This window comes from Drosophila hydei, unplaced genomic scaffold (genome assembly GCF_003285905.1).
Source record: "Drosophila hydei strain 15085-1641.00,03,60 unplaced genomic scaffold, DhydRS2 tig00000243-arrow-arrow-pilon, whole genome shotgun sequence".
NCBI classification, from domain to species: Eukaryota; Metazoa; Arthropoda; class Insecta; order Diptera; family Drosophilidae; genus Drosophila; species Drosophila hydei.
In genome coordinates this window covers 693,526-717,888 of record NW_022045693.1, presented here as the reverse complement: position 1 = coordinate 717,888, position 24,363 = coordinate 693,526, and the positions used below count along the sequence as shown (strand labels likewise).

Here is a 24,363-nt window from a genome sequence, read left to right as displayed (position 1 = left end):
AAATTTTAGAAGCGCCGCTGCAGCATTTTAATTTGCTGCACAGCCAACAGGTGCGAGAGAGAGAGAGGGAAAGGCATATAGATAGAGATAGAGATAGAGATAGAGATAGAGATAGATATAGAAAAGATAATAAAAAGTTAGAGCATTGAAATCAATTTCAATTTGATTTAAACTGTTTTTATATGTTTGCTTCTTCTTCTTTTGGCTTGTAAGTGTAGCAAGGCAGCTTGGCCGTTACGCTTTAGGCCATTTCCATTTTACAGTTGCTTGGCCTACAGCTAAGAGCTGAGTGAACGGGAAAGGGGGCTGGGAGGGGGAGACGGGCCGGATTAGTGGCATGTCCATGTCCACTTGCCATGTTTAGTTGCAATTAAAATGCTTTTATCTTATTAGCGAGAGACAATCGCAATGCCATTTGTTAGCCAAGTTAACTGCGAAGAGTTCAATTTCCCATGTTCACAGAGCGAGAGTTCAGCTTTTTGGCGAGAAAAGCAGAGAATCAGAAGTCCAAAGAGATTCCCAGATTCCCGGCTGGCTAATCACATGCACCTCCAATCAATTCCAAGCGCCTTTTATGCCACCACCTGTGGCTGTGGCTGTGGCAGCTGCTGTGGCAGCTGCTGTGGCACAAATCAAAGCGTCCCCATTTGCACGCTTCGATTGAATTATTATCGCCGCCTGCCAAACGGCTAAATGTGGCAGCAGCTGCTGGTGTTGCTACTGCTGCTGCTGCTGCGGTGGCAGTTGCAACTTGGTCAAAGCCTTTTGCCGCCGTCAATGCCCCAGTGGCCATGTTGTTGCTGCCATATTTGGCGGCAAGTTGCAAAACAAATTTGTCAATGTTTTTGCCAATTTTGGGCTGGGCGCCGCATGTGGCATGTTTTTTCCGTTCATCTCTCTGTGTGTCTTTGTCTCTCCCTCTCTCTGAGCATTAGCTAATTTGGCAGCCCGCCTGCGTTTAATTAGCTGAGCTGGCTGCAACAACTGTTGCAAGCTGCTGCAACTTATTTTTTGTTTTGCCTTGCAACACTTTCAATTTCTTTGCAACGTCTGCTGTGCCACGCCCAGCTGCCACAGCTCACGTCGCAGCCATTAAAGGCCGCTGCCTCACGATCTTCCGTTCTCGCTCTGTGAATGACTCGCCTGCCCACCTGACCAGGCTACGCCGTCGCCCTCTGACCCTGAGCGGTTACACCCCCTTTGCAATCCTCGCACGATCTGCCAGCTCTTCTTTTTGATTAGCTCTCTTGGCTGCGGCATACGCTAACTGACTGACTGACTGACTGACTGACTGACTGACGGACGGATTGACGCCCTGCCTCTGCCTCTGAGGCTGCCTCTACCTCTGACATTGGGTGCCGCCCGGCTGGCAAAGGTCGTTAAAGCCGCAGCCGCGGGCTTTGCAGCCAAGCTGCAGGGTCTTATCCTTTCTGCGCCTGCTCGTCAAGCTTTACTTATTGGGCTAGAGGCTGGCGAGAGGCATATTAGCTCTGACAGTCAGTTTGCGGTACAGAAGTGAAGCAAATGTGACTCTTTCTCTTACATATCTAAGGAGAAGATACAGAAAACGTTCGTTTGCTTTGCTCATAATCAAATGGCAATTCTTACTGAATATTTCAGCAGCTGCGTGTTATCGATAACTTTAGTAATTGCTGAAAAATAGTTATCGATAAACGTATCACTCTTCTTGGGTCACACACAGCTCAAAGGCAAACCGAAAGGGCATGGGAAAGTCGTTAACACTCGCATAACATGGATATGGCAAGAGTTGAGGAAGGCGCGCAGAGGGCCGCTGGGAGTCGCTGCTCGCTCATACAATATTTTTGTTGGTATTTTTGTGAAATACCGTCACGTTTTAACATTTTACTACTCACTTCTGGCACGTTGTTGCCATTGAGCAGATCAGTTTTGGAATTTTATTGGCCACGCTTCTTGCGTATCTCCTGTTGTTGCTTCTTTGTTGCAGAGCTGCCTGCGCCTTAGCCTTTGCGCTGATCTTGGCCTTGATAGCGCATATAAATGTGGCTGCGACTCGGCTTGGAGTCCGCAACGGCTGCGGCTGCGGCTGCGGCTGCGGCTTTCTTGGTTTATCCGGGCCAAGCTCAGAGCTTGACGTTTATATTGGCGAATATTTTAAATATTCCTTGTGGGGGTGTTTGTTGTCTGTGCCTATATACCCTGTGGCTATTAAAACCTGTATAGATGTGGGGTATATTGACTTGCAGAGTTCACTGTAGCTGAGCTAAGCTTGAACTAGAACTCGCCAGTTCAGTTTGATCAGCTGCGGACAGAGCTCAGCTTAGGCATCTAGAAGTGCAGCAAGCGCTCTGTAGGGCATCGCTCAGTCGGTCCCTGTCGACCGACTGCACTCTGTGGACCAATATAATTGGAATTTTTATGATCAGGTGCAAGAATTGACAAGCAGCTCATTAATGTGTCGCTTTATCTCTATTCCACAGCAGCTTCAGCTGCCGCCGCCGCCGCCGCCTCCGCCTCCTTAGTTCCGCCCACTTATCGACAGCATGCAGAGGATGCTGCTGCGGCAGCTGCTGTGCAGTTGCAGCGCAGTCTAGAGCAGCCGCAGGCGCAGCAGAACGATTACGTTTTAGAGGACACCAATCGGCGACTGCGTGCCCCGCCCCCTTTCTATTGCCCACTGCCGTTGACACCGCCGCCGGGCTACACAGAGCGCGCAGCAGCCGTAGCAGCTGCACCAACGCCGCCGACGCCGCAGCCAGCGGCAGCGCATGCAGCAGCAGCAGCAGCAGCAGCAGCAGCAGCAGCGACTCAGCAAGCACGCCGTCGACGTCGTCTGCGAGAACTACAACAACAGCAGAGATTCGCAAGCAGCACTAACAGCAGCAGCAGCAGCAGCAGCAGCGAGCAGAGCAGCGCCAGCGACTGCGACGGCGAGCTAGGCAGCGCAGTCAGACGTCAGCGTCAACGCAGACGCAGCTCGCGTGGAATAAGAGGTGAGTTGAGCGATCCAGTGAATCAGTTCTATGGAGTGAACTAGTTTGTGGAACTAGTGTGAACGATCCCTAAGCAGAACGATTCAATTGATTATGAACTATACTTGGACTGCTGTTCATGAACGACTAGTTCTTTTGAGCTAACTCCTTAGAGCGCTCCAGTTACTATTCTATAAAACATAGCTTAAGTTTACAAACAGGGTATTTAATAGTCGAGTACTTACTCTCTCTCTCTCTCTCTCTCCTTTAGATGCCTATTGTCCGGACTTGTTGCACGCCTGCGCCCTAATCCTACACCAGCAGCAGCAGCCCGGCAGCAGCGACAGTTCCGTTGGTAATTTTACTGCCACGCCCCCACCGCCACCGCCACCGCCACCGCCTCCGGCGCCAGCATCCCACCAGGTGGTACGTGACAGCATTGAATACAGCTCGGACTATGTGGAGATCGATGAGCTGCTGCTAGGCGCTGGCCCACGGGCCAAGAGCACACCCCAACTGCAGCATGCTGTAGGCCTCGAAGCATTAGAGATGGGTCAGAACCTGAGCCTGCGACGTCCTCGCATCTCGCTGACCTGGGTGCTGCGGGAGCAGCACCAGCCCAACAATGAGACCGACACACCAGATGCCGCCACGCACAGTCACAAGGAGAAGGCGCCGCTAAAGCTAAGCAATGGACACGTTGCCACGCCGGAGGCCTCTCGCCCAGCTGCACCGCCTGTGCAGCGCACCGAGCCCGTGCCCACACAGCTGGACGTGGGCAAGAAGCGCTACAGGGTTAAGCAGCTGCCTGGTGGCACCGAGCCGCTCAATGGCTACGCCACCACGCCCACCGCCCACCAGGCACCCAGCCACAGCAATGGCCAGTTGGCCAGCCAAAAGTTCTTCAGCAACCAGAACCTGCTGGAGTACAAGGACAAGAGCGTGCGCAGTGGTGCACCCGTGGCAGCAGCCACCACCAAAGAGCTGCTCTTTGTCTGCACGCCACAGCGCGCGCCACGCAGCGACGTGCACAGCGAGGCGCTGCTGCTGGCTCGCAAGCGCAACGAGATTCGCAAGAAGCTGGCGAGCAGGCTGCAGCAGGCGCGAGCTGCAGCGGGAGTGGGTGTCGGCGCAGAGGGGGGAACAGCTGCAGCCACTGCCATGAGCAGCTCAGCAAGTGGAGACGCTTTGAAGTGCACCTACTCGGAGCCCAGTTTGGTTGCGGTCTCGGAAGGTGGTGCCAGCTGTGCTGCGCCGCAGCAGCAGCAGCGCCGTCATCGGCATCGCAAGCGTCGCGAGCGGGAGCGGAATCGTGTGCAGCGCTTCGGCTACGAGATTCACAACGTGGATGAGTTTCTGTCACGCTGCTCGCTGTCTGCACCCGGCAACATACCCGTGGTCCTGGCCACGGCCAGCACACTCTATCAGACGCGACCCGGGGGCTATCAGCTGGAGATCCCCTTGCCCCTGGGCATGGTCGTCAATGCAGTATTTAAGAACCAGAACTGGCTCTACGTGCAGACGCCGCACGCCGAGGAGGGCTATGTGGGCTATGCCTGTTGCCTGCCCTTAGGCATTTTGCCCACGGGCAAGACGACGCCGTGCTGGGAGTCCAATGCGGACATCTTTCCACGACCCTGCGGCAATATGACCGACTCGGAGAAAGAGATACGTCTACGTGGCGGCACACGGTCCGACGGAGCGCGCACTCCGCGCCAGTCCAAGCCAGTGGAGGAGCACAACAACAACAACAACAATAATCCGAGCAAGAGTCTGGTGTCCAACGGTGGCAGCCTGGCTGGCTCCTTGTATGGCGAGCAGCACGTGGACAAGCTCTATTTGCGCGCTGCCTCACAGCCAAAGCTCGTGGAGAAAGCCTATGCACAGCTGCGCTCCACCAAGCAACTGGGCTCCGGCTCGGCCTCGGTGCGCAGCGCCTCCAACGATGAGTACGTCACGCTCCAGCAGCACCAGCAGCGGACGAGCAAGCAGCAGAGGCAGCCGCCGCTTTCGCAGCCTGTGCGACGTCTGTCGAACGTATCGTACATAACCAATGGCCATAATGGCCAGCATCTTCATCCAAAGAGCATTCCACAGCAGCAGCAGCAGCAGCAGCAGCAGCTGAGTGTGCTGCGACGTCAACAGCAGAATGGACTGCGCCAAACTCTAGTCGCCATCAATGCGGACTACATCACGGAGAGCATTGTCGTCCACAAGGGCGAGATTGTGACGCTCTGCGAGTGCCGCGAGTCCAGGGATCAGCGCCAATGGTTCTATGTGAAGACGCGAGACGGACGCGAAGGCTTCATACCAGCCGAGGTGGCCGGCCATGGTTATCTGTAGACTGAAGCTGCCCTCGCTCCTCTTGAAATGACCTTGCTAAACTAGACAAGTCCGACGTAAAGCCTGATCCAGTTAGCAAGATGTTCAAGACATTACGAGGTTATATATATATATATATATATATATATATATATATATATATATATATATATATATATATATATATATATATGTATTCGGAGATCCAACACATAAAAGTCACATAATATTTCCATTAAGTAATTCAAATTAGCAATATCATGTGTATTTTAATATAATCCTTCGTTTCGCGTACGCTTTTAGAATCTACATAGATGTAATCTGTGCTATGGGTGTACATGTATGTATTTATTTAGCATTTAGTCTATGCAATAGCAAACTTGCAACACAAATCAAAGACACAACACACGAAACACACAACGATACATGAAAAACGAAACAAAACTATTTATATTATAATTAAAAACAAATATTGTACTTGATGCTTCTACTAAATAATTGAAATAAATAAAACATATTTAACGAAAATGAAACTCTCTTATTTTATTGTTCGATAGCTGTTAATTTGCTGTTAAAGTTGCTCGAAGCAACTCTGTGACATGCGAGCGACGGCTGCATGTCGTTTAGCAATCCCAAAAACTGCTACCAGGCGAACAGCAATCAGCAGCAGGTAGCTGCACTAAATGAAAACACAAAGTGTAGCATACTTTCAGGCGGGCATTTTAAAACAAACTAGTGCTGCCCAGCCCCTCCCGGTTTTCGGTGCTACCCATCACTAATCGGATTTTAGCACCTATCGAATATCGCAATGCAACCCTGTTAACTTCAGCCTGGCAACGCTGCAATTTCTGTTAATTTCAAATTCAAATTCAAATTCAAATTCAAATTAATAATTTTATGGCATAACGCAACTTGTATTATTTATTTGACTTTAAAATACCAACTTGTAGACGAATTTAAATCGTCATAGTATAACTATGAATTATAAAGTGTATAATCCTCTTCAATATTTAAACTATACATGTTTGAACTAAGTTTTCATACACAATTTGAAATTTTTAAACATTTTATCCATTATCAATAGTATTCGAAAATTTGAATTCTTCACTACTTTTACTATCAATCTGTCTTATAATAAATACTTGGCATATTTTCGAGACTAACACTAATTTTTTGTCATACAAATATATTGCTTATGAAAATATAATTATTTGAGATGAATATATGTAAAAGTATTGCTTAAAATGGATGCAATTATCTACAGCATCTGATTCACAATTTTTTACATAGGTACTTATTACTTATAAATTAAATATACAAAACGAGATTCGCAAGAAGCTGGCGAGCAGGCTGCAGCAGGCGCGAGCTGCAGCGGCAGTGGGCGTCGGCGCAGAGGGGGGAACAGCTGCAGCCACTGCCATGAGCAGCTCAGCAAGTGGAGACGCTTTGAAGTGCACCTACTCGGAGACCAGTTTGGTTGCGGTCTCGGAAGGCATCGCAAGCGTCGCGAGCTGGAGCGGAATCGTGTGCAGCGCTTCGGCTACGAGATTCACAACGTGGATGAGTTTCTGTCACGCTGCTCGCTGTCTGCACCCGGCAACATACCCGTGGTCCTTGCCACGGCCAGCACACTCTATCAGACGCGACCCGGGGGCTATCAGCTGGAGATCCCCTTGCCCCTGGGCATGGTCGTCAATGCAGTATTTAAGAACCAGAACTGGCTCTACGTGCAGACGCCGCACGCCGAGGAGGGCTATGTGGGCTATGCCTGTTGCCTGCCCTTAGGCATTTTGCCCACGGGCAAGACGACGCCGTGCAAGCAGCAGAGGCAGCCGCCGCTTTCGCAGCCTGTGCGACGTCTGTCGAACGTATCGTACATAACCAATGGCCATAATGGCCAACATCTTCATCCAAAGAGCATTCCACAGCAGCAGCAGCAGCAGCTGAGTGTGCTGCGACGTCAACAGCAGAATGGACTGCGCCAAACTCTAGTCGCCATCAATGCGGACTACATCACGGAGAGCATTGTCGTCCACAAGGGCGAGATTGTGACGCTCTGCGAGTGCCGCGAGTCCAAGGATCAGCGCCAATGGTTCTATGTGAAGACGCGAGACGGACGCGAAGGCTTCATACCAGCCGAGGTGGCCGGCCATGGTTATCTGTAGACTGAAGCTGCCCTCGCTCCTCCTGAAATGACCTTGCTAAACTAGACAAGTCTGACGTAAAGCCTGATCCAGTTAGCAAGATGTTCAAGACATTACGAGGTTATATATATATATATATATATATATATATATGTATTCGGAGATCCAACACATAAAAGTCACATAATATTTCCATTAAGTAATACAAATTAGCAATATCATGTGTATTTTAATATAATCCTTCGTTTCGCGTACGCTTTTAGAATCTACATAGATGTAATCTGTGCTATGGGTGTATATGTATGTATTTATTTAGCATTTAGTCTATGCAATAGCAAACTTGCAACACAAATCAAAGACACAACACACGAAACACACAACGATACATGAAAAACGAAACAAAACTATTTATATTATAATTAAAAACAAATATTGACTTGATGCTTCTACTAAATAATTGAAATAAATAAAACATATTTAACGAAAATGAAACTCTTATTTTATTGTTCGATAGCTGTTAATTTGCTGTTAAAGTTGCTCGAAGCAACTCTGTGACATGCGAGCGACGGCTGCATGTCGTTTAGCAATCCCAAAAACTGCTAAAATACCAGGCGAACAGCAATCAGCAGCAGGTAGCTGCACTAAATGAAAATACAAAGTGTAGCATACTTTCAGGCGGGCATTTTAAAACAAACTAGTGCTGCCCAGCCCCGCCCGGTTTTCAGTGCTACCCATCACTAATCGGATTTTAGCACCTATCGAATACCGCAATGCAACCCTGTTAACTTCAGCCTGGCAGCGCTGCAATTTCTGTTAATTTCAAATTCAAATTCAAATTCAAATTCAAATTAATAATTTTATGGCATAACGCAACTTGTATTATTTATTTGACTTTAAAATACCAACTTGTAGACGAATTTAAATCGTCATAGTATAACTATGAATTATAAAGTGTATAATCCTCTTCAATATTTAAACTATACATGTTTGAACTAAGTTTTCATACACAATTTGAAATTTTTAAACATTTTGGCCAATATCAATAGTATTCGAAAATTTGAATTCTTCACTACTTCTACTATCAATCTGTCTTATTATAAATTCTTGGCATATTTTCGAGACTAACACTAATTTTTTGTCATACAAATATATTGCTTATGAAAATATAATTATTTGAGATGAATATATGTAAAAGTATTGCTTAAAATGGATGCAATTATCTACAGCATCTGATTCACAATTTTTTACATAGGTACTTATTACTTATAAATTAAATATACAATATTTTAGGGATGCTTACATTTGAGAGGATGCTTATATTTTGAGTGGGAGTGATAAGTATTTATTATTTGTTTATGATCAGTGTCAGGGAGAGGGTTTACGCTATTTATGGGAGGTTGAATGTAAGATAAAAAGCTTCTTGGCATTAAGCTTGGGGGTATTTATAGCATTGGCATTGGTGGTTATTTCAATAAAATTCAAACAAAAAATTAGTTGTATTTTATTTATTTATTTTGTGAGCATTCTTATTTCATGTTAAATGTACTTGTACATAATGCCATGAGCGACTCCAATCTTCTTCACAACGCATTCATTGTCGTTATCAAAGTACCCAAAAGTCTGAATGAAACGACAGCAGCAGCAGCAGCAGCAGTCTCCACCAAACGCCAACACGAATGGAATTAAAGAAGTCACGAAGGTTGATATAAGTTGAAATAACTTTGCTATCACTGACAGCTGATTTAACTGCTATCAAAAGCTGTTAAGCTTACTATCAGAAACCTACAGAAATGAGTAATGAGTGTATTAACCGAGATCTAGCAAAACCTAGAAAAGTTTTGAAGAAAAAGATTCACAGCATTAACAACTCCTTGCTAGTGAAAGTGAAATATTAAATAAGAGTTCGTTAGCCCCCAAAAACGATGTAAAAGAAGAAGATATAATCTGGCGATCACCATCCCCATCATTATCGGAAATCGCAGTTAAAGAAAGAAACTTTGGTAATCGAAGGTGGGAAAATACCAATACTTTATTAGGTACATAAACTCATATACATATGCGATCTATTTATATTTCTACCTTATCAAACAGGACATCCTTATCTAGACTGCAAAATTCCAGAACATACATTCGTATACTACTCTTGCCCTGCAAATATCTATGAGCTTTGAAAGGGAAATGTAGAGTTCCTTATTGAGAGAGAAAACTTTAATGTCGCTCGAAACTTCTGCCGGAACATTCTCACGCTCCTGATCCAAACCCTTCCCTGACGCTGATCATAAAAAAATAAAATAAAGTATATGTATATATAAATGTATATGTATATCTATGTTTAATTATCGATGTTTATATATAAAAGGTGAGTACATTACGGGAGCAAAATACAATTTTCACAACTTGTGAGCAAAAACGCGTTGTTCACATATAAAATATGCAGACCGAAACAGGAAAACAATAAATTATTGTAACATTATAAACGTATTTATATATATATCCCGGGAACTAAAGTCTTCCTTACCCTTATTTGCGCAGCTCTGGGCTGGAACTGGGCGATGCCGTCAAGGCATCATCCAAATTGGTATTGTCGAAGCTTTCATGTTGTGGCTCTGGTTCCGTTGGCGGTTCGGGCTTCTCCAGCAACACGGTCATGTTCTTGACGTTGCTGGGCTTCTCCTCGTCGTGGTTGATATTCAGCATCGTGTCGTTCATGCGATGATAGTGCGGCTTCTGCGAAGTGCTGGGGCGTGAATAGTCCAGATGATCGTACTCATCTGAGAAGAAATAGAAGACAATTGATTAGCATTGAGATATTGATCAGACGACACGCACTCTGCTGGGCAGGGCAGAGTCATCAATAGCTGCGACAAGCACTGAACTATGGCTATGGCTTACCCTCCGGAAATAATATCTTGCTATAAACTTTCACTGTATTATGGCAAATGTGTGCATGACAAATGAGGAATATATATATATATATATATATATATATGTTACATAAGAATATTATCGTACAAGTCTAGTATTATGTCTTTCTGTAACACTCACCGGGATCCTTGTAGCCCTCCTTATGCTTGATTTCGTCGTAGACATGCTCCTCCTTATCATTATACACATTCGGATTGGTCAGGTCTGCATTCATATTCTTGTTAAGCAGCTCGTGATTGTATTTGATGGAGTAGCTGCCCACTGCCAATGGTAAAATGGTAAAGACATGTGTCAGCCTCTCTAGACGAGCTACATGTGGAGCATATTCAAACCCACCTCTGTTGCTGGCATTGGAATCGTCACCGTAGTCCGTGCACAGGGATCCATTCTGGTTAAAGTTGTTCATCTTGGGTCGCAAGTGGTTGGGCAACAGGCTGGCCTCGGCTTGCATGCCGTAGACGGGATTGTCAAAGTTGTGATTGGCGGGTCCACTCGGATTAATCGTGTATTGCACCTGTGCTATCTCCCTCTTCAGATTGGACACACGCCGGCGAAAGTAGAACAGGACACTGCATATGATGCCAATGAAGAGAAGCACTAGGAACACCGTGCTCACAGCCACGCTGGCGTTATTCGCTGTGGAAATAAGTGCCACTTGTTTAAGATAATCATCTCTTGTTGCTTGCTACTCACATTCTACGTGCTCGGCCACGCGCTGCATTGAAATCAGTTCATCACAATTGACGCCGGTGTAGCCGCTGCGGCACACACAGCCCTCGGCGGCGTGACACTGGAAATTGGGTGAGGGGCAGGCGCAGGGATTCATGCAGTATTCGCCGTAGAAGCCTTCGGGGCAAATGTAATTGCAATGATCGCCCATCCAGCCGGGCAGACAGATGCAGTGGCCATCATTCTTGCGGCAGTTGCGATGATGCTGGCAGCGACAGCGCTGTGTGCAGCCCAGGCCGTATGTGTCCTGGGGGCACGACTGGTTGCAATTGGAGCCTGTCCAGCCGGGCAGGCAAGCGCACTGCCCGGTCACATGATTGCACTCGCCGCCGTGCTCACAATTGCATTGCAGCTTACAGTTGGGGCCGTAAAGGCCGGCCGGGCAGGCATGCTGACAGGTGAGACCCAAGTAGCCAGGCCGACAGATAACCTCGCCGGTAATATGGTCGCAGGTGGCTTTGCCTGGCAAGAGTTGAGACCAGTTAGAGAGGGCATCAAAGAGCGATTCTCAGTTGCCTTACCATGCATGCTGTCTGGGCAGCGCTCCTTGCATTCCATGCCATAGAAGCCATCGGGACAGGGTTCGTCGCAGTCCTCGCCCGTCCAGCCGGGCGCACAGATGCAGTTGCCGGTATCCGAGTCGCACGAGGAGTTGTTCAGGCATCTGCAAACTTGATCACAATTTTCACCATAGTAACCGCTCGGACAGTTCGTCTCACAATGAACACCTTGGGTTCAGTTCACATTCACATTTCGAGAGTTTTCAAATAAACAAAAACGAGTGCAAAACGAGAAACACAAATTAAGATAAAACATACGAACGTGTACAGTAGGCAATAGAGTAGATGTAGAGGATCTGAGATGGATCGAGTGAGTGTGGGACAATGTTGGAATATCGAATGAAATATATAATACAATTATGCAGGTGTGCGAGTGTGCGAGTGGGTGTGTGTGGGTGTCAATGTGTGTGTTTGTTGGTGGTCATGGATAGAAGATGCATCTCATCAGGAGCAGGCATATCGCATATATAGCATGGAACGGAATGACAGATCTGAGATGCGTTATAGATTGTGTGTGTTAATAAGGGGAAGAGTGGGCGATGTGTGAATTGAGAGCTGTGAGAGTAGTAGTAGTTTGAGGTGGAGGAGGAATTGGTACCTCGCCAGCCCTGCTTGCAGATGCAGCGACCGCTGGCTGCTTCGCAGGCAATCGTATTGTACTTGTCGCACTGGCACATGTGAGCACAATCCAGTCCAAAAGTGTTCGCCTCGCACTTCTGCTCGCAGTGTCGGCCCGTCCAGCCGGCGGGACAGGTGCAGCGGCCATCGATTGGATTGCAGGAGGCATTGTTCTGGCAGTCGCAGCTCTGTCGGCAGCCGTCGCCATAATTATTGAGATCACAGGGCCTATCACATTTGTTGTTGCGCCAGCCAGCGGCACATAGACATTGGCCCGTCTCCGGCGCACACTTGGCGCCGTTCTGGCAGTCGCAGCTGAAGGCACAATCCTGACCGTAAGTTCCCGCCGGACAGCTCTGCTCGCACTTGTCGCCGGTGAAGCCAGGCGCACACAGGCAGGTGCCATTAACGGGTGAGCACTTGGCCCCGTTGCGACAGTCGCAGTTCTGCTCACAGTTCAGACCGTACTTAAGGAAGGCGCAGGGACGCGTGCACTGGGCACTGCTCCAGCCAATGCTGCATATGCAACGACCTGTTTCCGGATGACAGAGATCCGTGTGTTCCATGTCGCACTCACAGCTCTTGCTGCAGTCGGTGCCGTATTTATTTGGTTCACAAATTCGTTGCTCGCAGCGCTCGCCCTGCCAGCCGGGCGCACACAGGCACTTGCCCGTCGGACTGCAGCCTCCGTCGTTCTCGCAGTGGCACTTCTCCGTACAGTTCACTCCGTAGGTGTTCAACGGGCACTCGTCCATGCACACTTCGCCCATGTAGCCAGGCGGGCACTCGCATCGGCCGGTAATGTGGTGGCAGGGTGCATCGTTGTAGCACTCGCAGGAAAGCTCGCAGTTGAGGCCGTGGCTGCCCGTGGGGCATTTGTTCGCACAAACATCGCCTGTCCAGCCGGCTGTGCACTCGCAGGCTCCATTCTGTGGATCACATTTGCCGTCGTTCTGGCAGCTACAGTCCTCCTCGCACTGGGCGCCATGCTTGCCGTCCGGGCAGCGCATGTCGCATCTGATGGATCGAAGCGTGACATTAGTCTCAATTAGTCTCAGTTAGCACGTGGCTGCCCACTTACAGGGGACCCGTATAGCCGGGCGCGCAGGAGCATTTGCCGGATACGTGATCGCAGCTGCCGCCATTCTCGCAACGGCACTGTTCCGCACACTTCTCGCCGTAGTGCTGGGGCGGACAAGTCTCTTCGCACCTGTCGCCCGTATAGCCCTTGGCGCACTCGCACTGCCCCGTGAACGGTTCGCAGGTGGCGTTGTTCAGGCAGTCGCACTTCAGCTTGCAGTCGATGCCGTAGAGACCGGGCGAGCAATCTACCGAAGAGTTTACGATTTACCATTTTTGTTGAATGCTTACACATGGTGATCTTACTATATATATATATACATTTGCTAGATCATTTGTTTTTTTGTTAGTGGTTTGCGGTTACCGTTTGCAATGTTTGCAATGTTTGCAACAAGCACAGGAACTAGAAAAAAAACTTCTGCCGCAGTGAATTGTGCCGTGAGCCCATTTGTTAAGAGAGCCGTCTATCTGTGTGTTTGAAAGGCTTGAGAACGAGTGTGTGTGTGTGTGTGTGTGGGTGGGTGTAGGTGTCTGTGCGTGTGAAAACATTGCAAATCAAAAGGTTAGTAACATAAAACTAAACTAAAAAGCATTACGAAGAAAGCAGAATTGTGCTAACCGTAGGAAAATTTCGGGTAATCAAAATGTGAAAACCCTTGCAGTTTGGAATTGAAATCGTGTGATTCAGCACCGATTTCCTGTTTTTGTTTGGTCTGTAAGATAAGCTGTGTATTTATAGAGAATTACTAATTGATAAACTGCTTCGATAATTTATTAGCCAAACACACAAGGTTAGGTTTGCGACGATCCTCACACCCAAGGCAGTTCATTGCAGTTAACTCGACACACATAGAAACACACACAAGCATAGAGTCTAGGACAACTACTACAGAAGCGTTATCTACTCATATTTGAAATTTGAAACTAACTTATGTTGCAGGCGGGTCCTCCGTAGCCTTCGATGCATTTACACTTCTCGGGTGCGATGCAGCGCCCGTGCTGGCAGGGCTCGCTGCAATGCGGGATGCACTCGTTGCCGCTGCGCACATAGCCATCTGCGAGAGGGGAGCAAGATCAGTACATTTTAGCTCATATCAGTCGCAGTACCTACCGCAGCAATCGCGCACAATGCGCGTCTTGGGCACTGTTTGGGTTTTATTGACAATTCGATGCCGAATCCGGTAGGTGGGACAGCTGGGCGGTATGCTCAGGCACCAGGTAGAGCTGCGCTCTTGGAATGACTGCAGCTCCGTGACTACCACCTCCACTTCGTAGCTAAGAAGAAATACGTCAATGAACTGCTCCACTCTACTCTCTCCCTCCAACTGCTTCTGCTGTGGAAGACACTTACTTTTCGCGCTTCTTGCACACATTGGGTCCTTCGGGCGCATCATTATCCAGCTCAATGATCTCCGACTGAGCCAGCGCCAGTAACGCCAGCAGCATCAGTCCACTCCATGTCCAGCTCATGCTCCACAGCCCGACTCTCAGTATGGGTTTTTCCTCTTTTTATCAAGTTTCTGTTTCCTCGCTTGCTGGCCTATCAACATTGAACTGAGCACTGGATCAGAATGTAAAGTCTTGTACACGGACTCGATATGAATGTGAGTCAGTGGCAACTTAATCAGTTGCAGTCAGGGGGAATTGCTTTAATAAACAAGAAAATATAAAATGTTATCATTAAACAAATAATTAAGATATATAATAGATTTCAAATATATTATGTTGAAAAGAAATAAGTATGAGGCACTCCATAATTTATGTGCATTAGTCCAATCAGAATTTATAGTTTCCTTACGTATTCAAGAATCCTCGCTTTTGTAGTCGTCTAGTATGGGGTTAGAGCACTATCACATGAATAATTGTACTATAAATCGATCGATCGATGTGTGTAGAAAATAGTAAGGCAATTCCTAAGCGATGTAGCTGAAGTCATCAGCAGCTAGAGCTTTTCTGTTCATCAGCCTTAAGTGGGATTACTTAACAGATTGATGGAACGGAAGAGGAAAGGATAAGATAAAAGAAACCTCTTCACTTCGCCGATATGTTTTCGGTTAGTTTCGTGTATCTCAAGCCTCGCACTCTGTAGCAATCTGGTTAGAATGCCTGGCCCTGGAGCTAATGTCACGGAAGGGACTTGAGGGTTTGCCCTGTATGTTCAGTAGGCTCTGCATTTGTTTCACTACTAAATCAAGAGCTCCTCACCGCAGTAAAAACTCAACAAAAAGTAGCTAAATTTTAACACAGCGAAGCAGCTGTAGTAAGAGCAAAAAAATAAAACGAATTTTTATTAAAAATTGTTATTTATGCTTAATGCCACACTTGTGTGATTAGCCGTTATATAAGTTGCAAGTCATTCGCAATCAATCGCTAAGATTAGTGCCTAAGTCAAACATCTTTAGGTTATGCAGAAACAACGCTCACCCTACACCGGTGGCGGATTCAATCTGCAGCAGCTAAAGGCGACCACGTTCAACAAGGCCGAGAGTCTGAATGGCATACCATTTCTAGTGCAGCTGGCACATCAGGTGCAGGTGCAACAGCGTCCACATCTGAACAGGTGAGAAACGCGAGGGAAATTTCATTTCCATACCATACCGTACCCTTCCCTTACTGGCTGCCCCAATCACAGTTCATCGGCCCAGTCATTACGCTTTCTGCCCGGTAAGAAGGCTTCGCATTCCGCCCATGCTGCATACGATCATGGACAGGGTGAGCATGATCTTGGACTGCGCAGCAACAGTTCACGTAGCTACACTTCGAGCCCGAACTACAATGGCGCCTACGAAGGTGAGCTGCCTCCATTGCCCTTAGGCCAGACCAACAAAAGCAATCTGCCGTTGGGGGATGACTGTTGTCGCATGGGCCACGTAGACAAGAACATGGGCCACTTGGACAAAATGGGCGGCGTGGGTCACATGGAAAACATGGAGAACATGGAGAACATGGCGAACAGGGGTCATATGGAAAACGAGGGACACCTGGAAAACATGAATGGCATGAACAACATGGGTCACATGGGCTACATGAATCACATGGGTCACATGGGCCACGTGGGTCACATGGACAGCTTGGGCCGTCCGAGCGGCAAGACATATCAAAGCGATACGGATTCGGAGACCGAGTATTGTCAGCACATCCAAAATATTGACGTGGCCAATGGCCAGTCGACGCGTTGGCGTCGTGTCTTTGACTATCTGAAGTCCGGGATGCCAGCACAGCGGCAGGAGCGCATGGAGGCGGCACTGCAACGTTGTTGTGAGAACACTTTCTTCAACCATGTGCTCCTGGTGCTGCAGCTGTTAAGCATTCTGATCGGCGGCTTTCTGATGCAGAGTCTGCGCCTAGGCATTAATCTAACTCAGATAAGCTTTCGTTTATGGCACTGCAAGTTTCAGCTGCGTACCTTCCTGCGCCAGCTGCTGTGGCGCATGGCCAATGCCAAGGGCAACGACGCGGTGCTCTTTTTGGGCGTTATGCTCATCTCGCCTTGGCTCTTTCTGATCAGCCTGGTCGGATTTGGCATTTCGTTTGTGTTCTACTTTAAGGAAGGCGTTGGCGCTACTCTGCGCCAGCTGCGTCTGCAGATGCTCAACTAACTAAATACTTATTTACTTTTAAACCCAGCTTGGACTGATGCAGGTAGTGAGAGAGAGAGTGAGAGTGAGAGAACGACAGAGATACATACCAGAGAGCGAGACCGACAGAGAACGAGAGCGATAAAAAATACATACCGAAGAGACAGCGAGAGAAAAAGACACAAAAAGACAGCGAGACCGAGAGAGAAATACATACCAGAGAGAGAGGGAGCGATATCTTAAATTCCAAAACAAAGAAACTTTTTCAGCGCGCATTACAATTGACTCGACACCTATATATACAGCACACACTCACACAGCTCTATATATATTTTATGTTCCGGCTCTGAATGAATAAATGCTATAAATATATAAGCCTGATCCTTCTTTATGTGTATCAAACAGCTCAAGCTCTGTTCGGTCAAGCTAACCCTATCACCCTCAGGTTGAGAGAGTGCTCGAATTTGTATAATCAGGAAACACGATATTCGGAAATGTATTGTTCGGCTAAGAAACTACTTCCAACAAGGAGCTTTTGGAGCTTACGAGACTTGACCTTTGGCTTATTTAATCATCAATATGCCTTGGACATTTTTAGGCACTTCTAAGTGACCTTGCAGTCATTCGATGACCACATCTATAAGAATATCTTTTTTAATTCTCGGAGTCTCAACTTGTTCATGTCTTTACTAAATTGCTTTTACTCGATTGTAAACAGGATTCAGAACTGTCATTTGGCAAATTTATGTCACAAAGATCTTTGAGGTGCTTCTGCTCCACCTCTATTTCGACCACTTGTTATTTACTGCTTTCGGACGTTTCACAATTCTTTTTAAATGTTTAAAATGTCTGTAATTTAAATTCATTGCTGCTTGCAATTCGTTTTTGTTTTGCACGCAGAAATTCCATGGGAACGCAATTGCAATTAAATTGAGTGCTATATACGCTTGGTTTATATAAATCTATATATACTCTTTATGTTATGATATCCACAGAAACAAAAGAGCTTCCGTTCATCAACAACAACAACAACAGCAGCAATATGAGTGGAAACCATATACATCCCTCTTTGAATGGCCCCTCAGCTGCTTTTCAATTTCACTTTCAATTGCGCTGCACTTTGGAGCTCCGACACACAAATATATATATATATATATATATATATATATATATATATATATATGAACTATATTATAATGTGAGTCATTTATTCATTTGAAAAAAAGTGTTTCATTTTGCTAATTGAATTTATCTTCAAATTTGATTAGCATGCCAAACACAAATCTTGAAGCGACTCTTAAACTAATCAGAGTAAAAACAAATCATTTTAAGCGTTTTGGGCGACAAATTGCAAGGCCAATCTGTAGATAAGCCGACAGGATGGTCGAGTTAAAAATGTCAAGGCTTGGACTTGAATCCAACAATTACGATTACAAGTATTATGACAAAGAATGGGCAAGGTCTTGCATTTCCGCAGAGAACTGTTAAGCTCCAAACACTTCTTGAGGAAATCTGAATGGACATCAATAGACACTTGGGCACACTAGAATAGCATTCAGATTGGCTAAAACTCAACCTATCAGACAATATTCACGTACTTGGACCAAAATCATCTAACATTAAATTACCCTAAACTACAAAAGTCCCTTGATGTCATAAAAGACAGCTGCAAATCAAAACAAGTCAAATCAAACAATGAATATATGTGATAAATATTATTATAAGAACAAAGTAGTTTCAACTCTTTTTGACTATGAAGTATAAATTATCATGCGATATATCAGTTACAAATTACACAGGTGAAATAGAGCAGATTTTCATATGTTATTTGCTTCTAATAATTATGGAGAAACGAACATGAAACATGCGACAAATATGCCAAAGCTTAATTGTAATTAACGGTTATTAAACTGACTACGTGACTGGGCGTCAGCTTTAGACATATATAAAAAGCAGAAAACACAATGTTTTTCCTGATTGCGGTCGAGGAATTTTGTTAAAGCGATATCCTGTGTTCTGTGGATTGCATGACAAATGTCTTCTCGTTGTTGCTTCTGATTGCGTGCCAAGCAGTGGAATTTAATAAGCTGTATAAAAGCAAATCATAGCTTGCCATGCATGTGCTGAATACTTTATGATGTGATGTGAGACCAGTGCGGCAAATAAATCAATCAAAGGACGGCAAGGACATGACACAGCCTTGAACATCAATGAAAACAAGAGAAGTTTGGCCTGGCTCACACAAATGACACGGATGGAACTGACCTATCCGATAAGACGAGTGTCTCGTACCAACCAAACCCAAATCATACTTCAGATAACTGTGCTGTAGTTGACAATCAGGCAGACTATATGACTAATAGATAATGTTGGCTGTGTTGATAAGCTATTTTATTTAACTAAAGGGCCTACCTTGCACTAGCTGTCTATCTCGTTTTTTATCTTTCTCACTTGGCTTAAGACGCGGCTGATAAGACTATCGCTGGGTTCATGACCGATATTTGTATTTATGCTATGTAGCTATGTCGTGGTACATCATGCCTAATCCGGTCATGGACTCTTGCCAGCAACTATAACAACAACAACACGTCATCTAGTGATCAACGTCACGAACTGTGCATACGCGTTGCCATCAATTGGCCCAGTCATTAAATGAAATATGAAAAAAAAATCAAAATTAAATGAGATTTCAGCATAAGGTCGTACGGCCAGCGAGACAGCGTTATGAGCCACAGCTAAGTATGTGGTAGAAAGAGAGAGTAGCATAAGCAGAGAGAGAGTGACTGAGATAGAACTGCTAACAGTCAATTTTAACATTAGCATGGCAGATCTTGGGCATAACAGTGATATGTGATATTAAACAACATTGTTGAATAAGCATACAGTCGGAAGTGAACGGCTAACAGATAACGTCGTCATCATTATTACTAGAAGTTGCCGCATTTTCGTACTGGATACGCATTATATATATAGAGCATTATCATACAACAATATTGTAATAGCGAGAGATGAAGAGAGGGACATGACTTGGTCTCCACTTGTTGCTCTTCTCTGCCCTAGATCTTAAAATGTGCAAGATATTATCAAATATCATAATTCTGATATCTACTGAATCAAATTTGAGAACATTTCATTGCTTAGCTTTTCTATTCCCCGAAAGACAAATTTTCGCACTATCTCTTCTTCTTTTTGTATATTTTCTAGCTTCCGTGAGTCGATTATATATTTATGTATAGTGTATACAGTCAATATAATATATATTGTCCATGTTTGTATATTTACATGTGTTAATCTTATAAGCTAAAGCGAAATCTAAATAGATGAGTCAGCGACAGCGAGCGAAAAACTAGCCGGCAAAGCAAATCTATTCATTTTTGCGTCTGCCTCTTTACATGTATCTGTAGCTGTATGCATGTATGCTCTTTATATGTATATGTAGCTGTCTCTTTATATGTATCTGTAGATGAAGTATCTGTATCTGTAGGTGTCTCTGTCTCGCTATATCCACATATATCTGTGTCTCTAGATGCAACTGTATTTGTAGTATATATGCGATGTTTTTTCTGCTTTTCAATGGAAAATTGCTAAGCGTAGCGGCGGATTTTAGTCATTCATTCAACAATTGAAACATCTGGTTTGTGTCTATTAATTCATAATTCATGTGCGTATGGTTTCGACTCTTACTACATATACGATTAAGTTACCCTCTTTCAATGAATCCCGGCCGAGCTCGCCCATTGGGTAACCGATATAAGAGCCGATAGGCGGGCAGTACATTCAGGCTTATCTGAAATGGGCCGCCTATCTGCACTATTTAAAGGTTTATAGGCTTTCTGATTGCGCTGCAATTTGTTGGGCCACAGCGGCGAATGACCCATCACTGATACCCATAACTAATCATTATTGCAATCATAACGTTTACTACCTGACTATATATTCAGCTAGTTCTCGGAATATATAGATTTTGCGAGCAATAAACATATATTAACATATATATATATATATATATATATATATATATATATATATATATATATGAAATATTGACTAATCGAATAGCTAATAACACATAGTAGATTATATATATATATATATATATATATATATATATATATGTAAATGAATATACATATACAAATATATATATATTTCCCTTAGAATCGTTTTAGCATTTTAAGAAATAATATGACTGATTCTTGGAAACATCTTAAGAACGCATAAAAAAGAAAAGAAAACTCAAGTGTTTTTACATGATATAGAAATAGAATTCTTGGTAGATATGTCTATATATGTACATATATCAAGTGTTATTTATTTTTGAACAGCTGAGCTTTGTTACAATTCGTATAACTTTGTAATCATAGATTCATCTACACATATACACATTATACTTAGCAGAAGTCCAAGTTCTATATTTTTGTATTATTTCAGTGGGACGTTATCACAGTCCTGTATATATATCTTTGCTCTTTATCAGTCGTATTAAATTTCAAGAAATGGCGCAGTTAATACTTAACAAAGGCAAATATAATATATATCTATAGGAAATATATAAGGAAGTGTACATAAGTCGCGTATTGGATAGCGATTTCAAAGTCTGACGCGCAAATGTGTCGCATCGAGTTGGAAAATGTATAGCTTAAGCAATGAAAACATATAAAAGACAATTCTTAAACCCTATGCAATATTGAAGTAAGCAAATGTGGCAGTAAGGACTCGATAGTGGTACATCCATACCTGTGCCTACCTCTACATACAAATTTGGTGTGCCTTTCGTATTTAGTTTTTACATTTTCTGCTTACTAATTTGTTTTGTTTTGTATATCTACTGAAATTTTTTCATTTAAACAATTTGTTTCAGACAGCCCCATTCGCTAACATTTGGCTGGGAACTTTATTCTGATGATTTGTTGATGACAGTACAAAGTTCCAAGTCGAATTGGAATTGAAACTGTTTTTGTCACATGTGTAATATGATATCCGGACTCGGGCTTGTCATCGCCAACCTGAGAAGTGAGCAGAAAATTGAAATTTTGTGTAATCAAAAAGGTTTCAAAACAGAAGTTCTTCAGCGAAGAAATATGCAATCGACGATTGAAGGTAAGCAGAAAACTGAGGAGCGTCTTGAGAGGATTACAAAATGGCGTCAAATGAGGGGGAGCAATGGATAGTACAGTAAAAGTTCGTTGAAGCGATACAGCGATTAAGTCTGATGCAAGACAGATCACTTTAAGCGATATAACATATATGTTATATATAAGGTAAGATATAAGATATATTACTAAAGAGGCAAAGTTTCTTTGTATTATGCTTATTATTTACGTTATCGATCAGAACAAATTATGAGATTATAATAAACGGTCAACTAGGTGTGCCTTATATAGCAAATTGAGTAATTGTATCAATCGATTTCTTTCAGCACACCTTATCGTTTCCAAGGCCAGGAGTAAATGCACTCTTGAAAATTGAAAAAGTTTAACAGTAATAATTGTTTGCTTTGTTCTAGTAGTACACTTCAAGAAAACATTTATATTTCATACGAACAGAACCTGAAATTGCAATTTATCGTAGATTGAATGCAATTTTAGTGTAAAATTAATTCACGTCATTTCTAAAACCAAAACAATTGAAACGAGAAACGAGATATGTATATATTAAATATATGCATACTATATACAAAGTTTCGAGTATATAGGTATATATATACATGCTGTTAACTCCTAAATATATTCATATTGCAGTTGAAAACTGGTTATGATATTTACTGAAGTTATGATGACTGTGTTCATGAAAATATAGTCTGTACATATACAGACACTACTATTTTAATGAATATGTGATTATATACAGACACTACTATTTTCATGAACACAGCTCTATATAATCAGCTTTGTTTGGTATAGAATATTTTTTGGGGAACCACACATCTTCAAATTGTTTAAATCAGCGTACACAAACACATGAATATATTAATAGCCGCAAGTACACTCATAAACATATCTATCTCTATATACACATGCATGCGCATCTGTGAGCATGCATCTATATTTGTATGTATGTATGAATTGTATAAACAGTTGCAAAAGTGCTAAAAACTTCCAACAGGCGGCTGCAAAGCGAAGTAAATTACGAGTAAATTGCTGAGAATAAATCTCACACAGAAAACAGACAACAGTTAAATTAGACTGTGGCTGCTGTTATAGTTTAACAAAAGGCAGCTGTTAATAGTCCTAAGTGTTAAGCCCATATATAACACATGTATGTATACTGTCATATGTTCCCACACACACACATCCATATGTAAATTTGCTTTCAAGCTTGACTTAGACGACTAAGTATACCCTGTACCCAACTTTGAGCTGCTGTAGCATGCATTTGTTTTTTCAGCTAGATACAACTCATCTAAGTACATTGTATTTATTGCGTTCTTTAAAAAGAGACAGATGAAGAGCTTATATTCCTCTTATATAGCATAAACATAATCAGTAACTTCTGTCACATACACATGCACACAATGAATATGATTGGACTTAGGGTATGCGAATGACGCAGCCCACATGGTGGCGGTTGCAGCTAGTTGACAGTTGATTTGATATTGCTATTCTTCTTTCTTTTGCTTAAACTGAGACTGAGGCAGCAGAAGTGAGACAGATGATTATATGCGGGCTGATTAGCAGGGGGTAATTCCAACCAAAAGAGAAGGAAAGTCTATGTTTTTAACTGCGCTTTGCCAAAACGACATTCGCATCATTTTGCCGCTTTCTACGCTTGCGTGGTGAGTGGGCGCAGCAGGTAAAGAACGGAGAGAAAGACTATAAAGCGTAAAAGCGAAAGACAAAAACAATACGAGAAACAGGTTTGCAACTGTCTTTTTAAAGCGCTCAGCACAAAATATAAGAACGTTAATTGACACGCATACAAGTGCCAAGACGAGCCATAAACAAACAGATACATACATACACACATAATGACAAGACACTCGAAAGCCCAAAAGTTAACTGGAACTTTCGTAAAGCAACAACAGGCACTATTACGAAAACAAAGCATCGCATTTTGCACCGTTTGCTATTTTTGGACTGGTAATTGTACAAAATTGCACATTTTCACTCAATTCTTTACCTTTTTTCAGTTTATGAATATTCGAATGATTCTCACTCAAAATAAGTTAATGGAATGCACTCAATTTACGCTCGAAGTTCTGCACACAACATGGTTTCTTCTGCTTCGAATTTATATATACATTTATATATTTATACTCAAACTCGTTTTGGCACAATATTTACTGATATATACTAAATAACACTTTAAAATCGCAAATAACCGTAGCGCTTTTAACTAAAAACCAATTTACTAAATTGAAATTAGTGGTACGCAAAAGAATTATATATCTTTGCTAAACTACATACAACACAAACCGGACCGAACACACACAGTCAACACCGAAGAGTGTTTGCGT

At 43.8% G+C, this 24,363-nt stretch overlaps 4 protein-coding genes across 8 annotated transcripts in view; 3 read left to right on the top strand and 1 right to left on the bottom strand.

Annotated features, from left to right (window-relative positions):
• Nucleotides 1–5,401, top strand: part of LOC111595305 — a 21,035-nt gene extending 15,634 nt beyond the window's left edge. Inside the window, exons 3-4 of the mRNA XM_030223646.1 lie at nt 2,460–2,972; nt 3,223–5,401. Coding sequence (XP_030079506.1) covers nt 2,460–2,972; nt 3,223–5,294 — 2,585 coding nt within the window. The 3' untranslated portion in view covers nt 5,295–5,401. The remainder of the gene's footprint in view (nt 1–2,459; nt 2,973–3,222) is intronic.
• Nucleotides 1–24,363, bottom strand: part of LOC111592858 (protein draper) — a 26,709-nt gene extending 2,346 nt beyond the window's left edge. Inside the window, exons 1-11 of one of the 4 annotated variants that reach the window (XM_030223631.1) lie at nt 24,027–24,363; nt 14,681–14,976; nt 14,441–14,604; nt 14,259–14,384; nt 13,331–13,577; nt 12,230–13,266; nt 11,593–11,799; nt 11,036–11,533; nt 10,679–10,978; nt 10,463–10,603; nt 9,894–10,188 (exon numbers count right to left, since the gene is read on the bottom strand). In XM_030223631.1, the coding sequence (XP_030079491.1) occupies nt 9,938–10,188; nt 10,463–10,603; nt 10,679–10,978; nt 11,036–11,533; nt 11,593–11,799; nt 12,230–13,266; nt 13,331–13,577; nt 14,259–14,384; nt 14,441–14,604; nt 14,681–14,799 (3,090 nt within the window). In that variant the 5' untranslated portion in view covers nt 14,800–14,976; nt 24,027–24,363 and the 3' untranslated portion in view covers nt 9,894–9,937. Of the gene's footprint in view, nt 1–9,893; nt 10,189–10,462; nt 10,604–10,678; nt 10,979–11,035; nt 11,534–11,592; nt 11,800–12,229; nt 13,267–13,330; nt 13,578–13,948; nt 14,055–14,117; nt 14,201–14,258; nt 14,385–14,440; nt 14,605–14,680; nt 14,977–24,026 lie in introns of those variants that run through there. The other 3 variants (XM_030223633.1, XM_030223632.1, XM_023305303.2) reach the window with 3 other exon arrangements.
• LOC115482994 lies at nt 6,424–7,556 on the top strand. Of its 2 annotated transcripts, none has more exons than XM_030223635.1 (2): nt 6,424–6,499; nt 6,564–7,556. In XM_030223635.1, the coding sequence occupies exon 2, from the start codon at nt 6,959–6,961 to the stop codon at nt 7,436–7,438; it is 480 nt and encodes a 159-aa protein (XP_030079495.1). In that variant the 5' UTR covers nt 6,424–6,499; nt 6,564–6,958; the 3' UTR covers nt 7,439–7,556. The 2 variants fall into 2 exon arrangements, with proteins under 2 accessions (XP_030079495.1, XP_030079494.1); XM_030223634.1 differs by having other exon boundaries at nt 6,424–6,505.
• Nucleotides 15,526–17,078, top strand: LOC111592859. Its single transcript, XM_023305304.2, has 2 exons — nt 15,526–15,889; nt 15,962–17,078. The coding sequence occupies exons 1-2, from the start codon at nt 15,735–15,737 to the stop codon at nt 16,926–16,928; spliced, it is 1,122 nt and encodes a 373-aa protein (XP_023161072.2). The 5' UTR covers nt 15,526–15,734; the 3' UTR covers nt 16,929–17,078.

What these genes read in the sequence shown, in the direction of transcription:
- LOC115482994 (XM_030223635.1), top strand. Translation starts at nt 6,959, where the DNA reads ATGGTCGTCAATGCAGTATTTAAGAACCAGAACTGGCTCTACGTGCAG.
- LOC111592859 (XM_023305304.2), top strand. Translation starts at nt 15,735, where the DNA reads ATGCAGAAACAACGCTCACCCTACACCGGTGGCGGATTCAATCTGCAG. An exon ending in CAGCGTCCACATCTGAACAG is followed by an intron (nt 15,890 to 15,961) that starts GTGAGAAACGCG and finishes CCCCAATCACAG; the next exon opens with TTCATCGGCCCAGTCATTAC.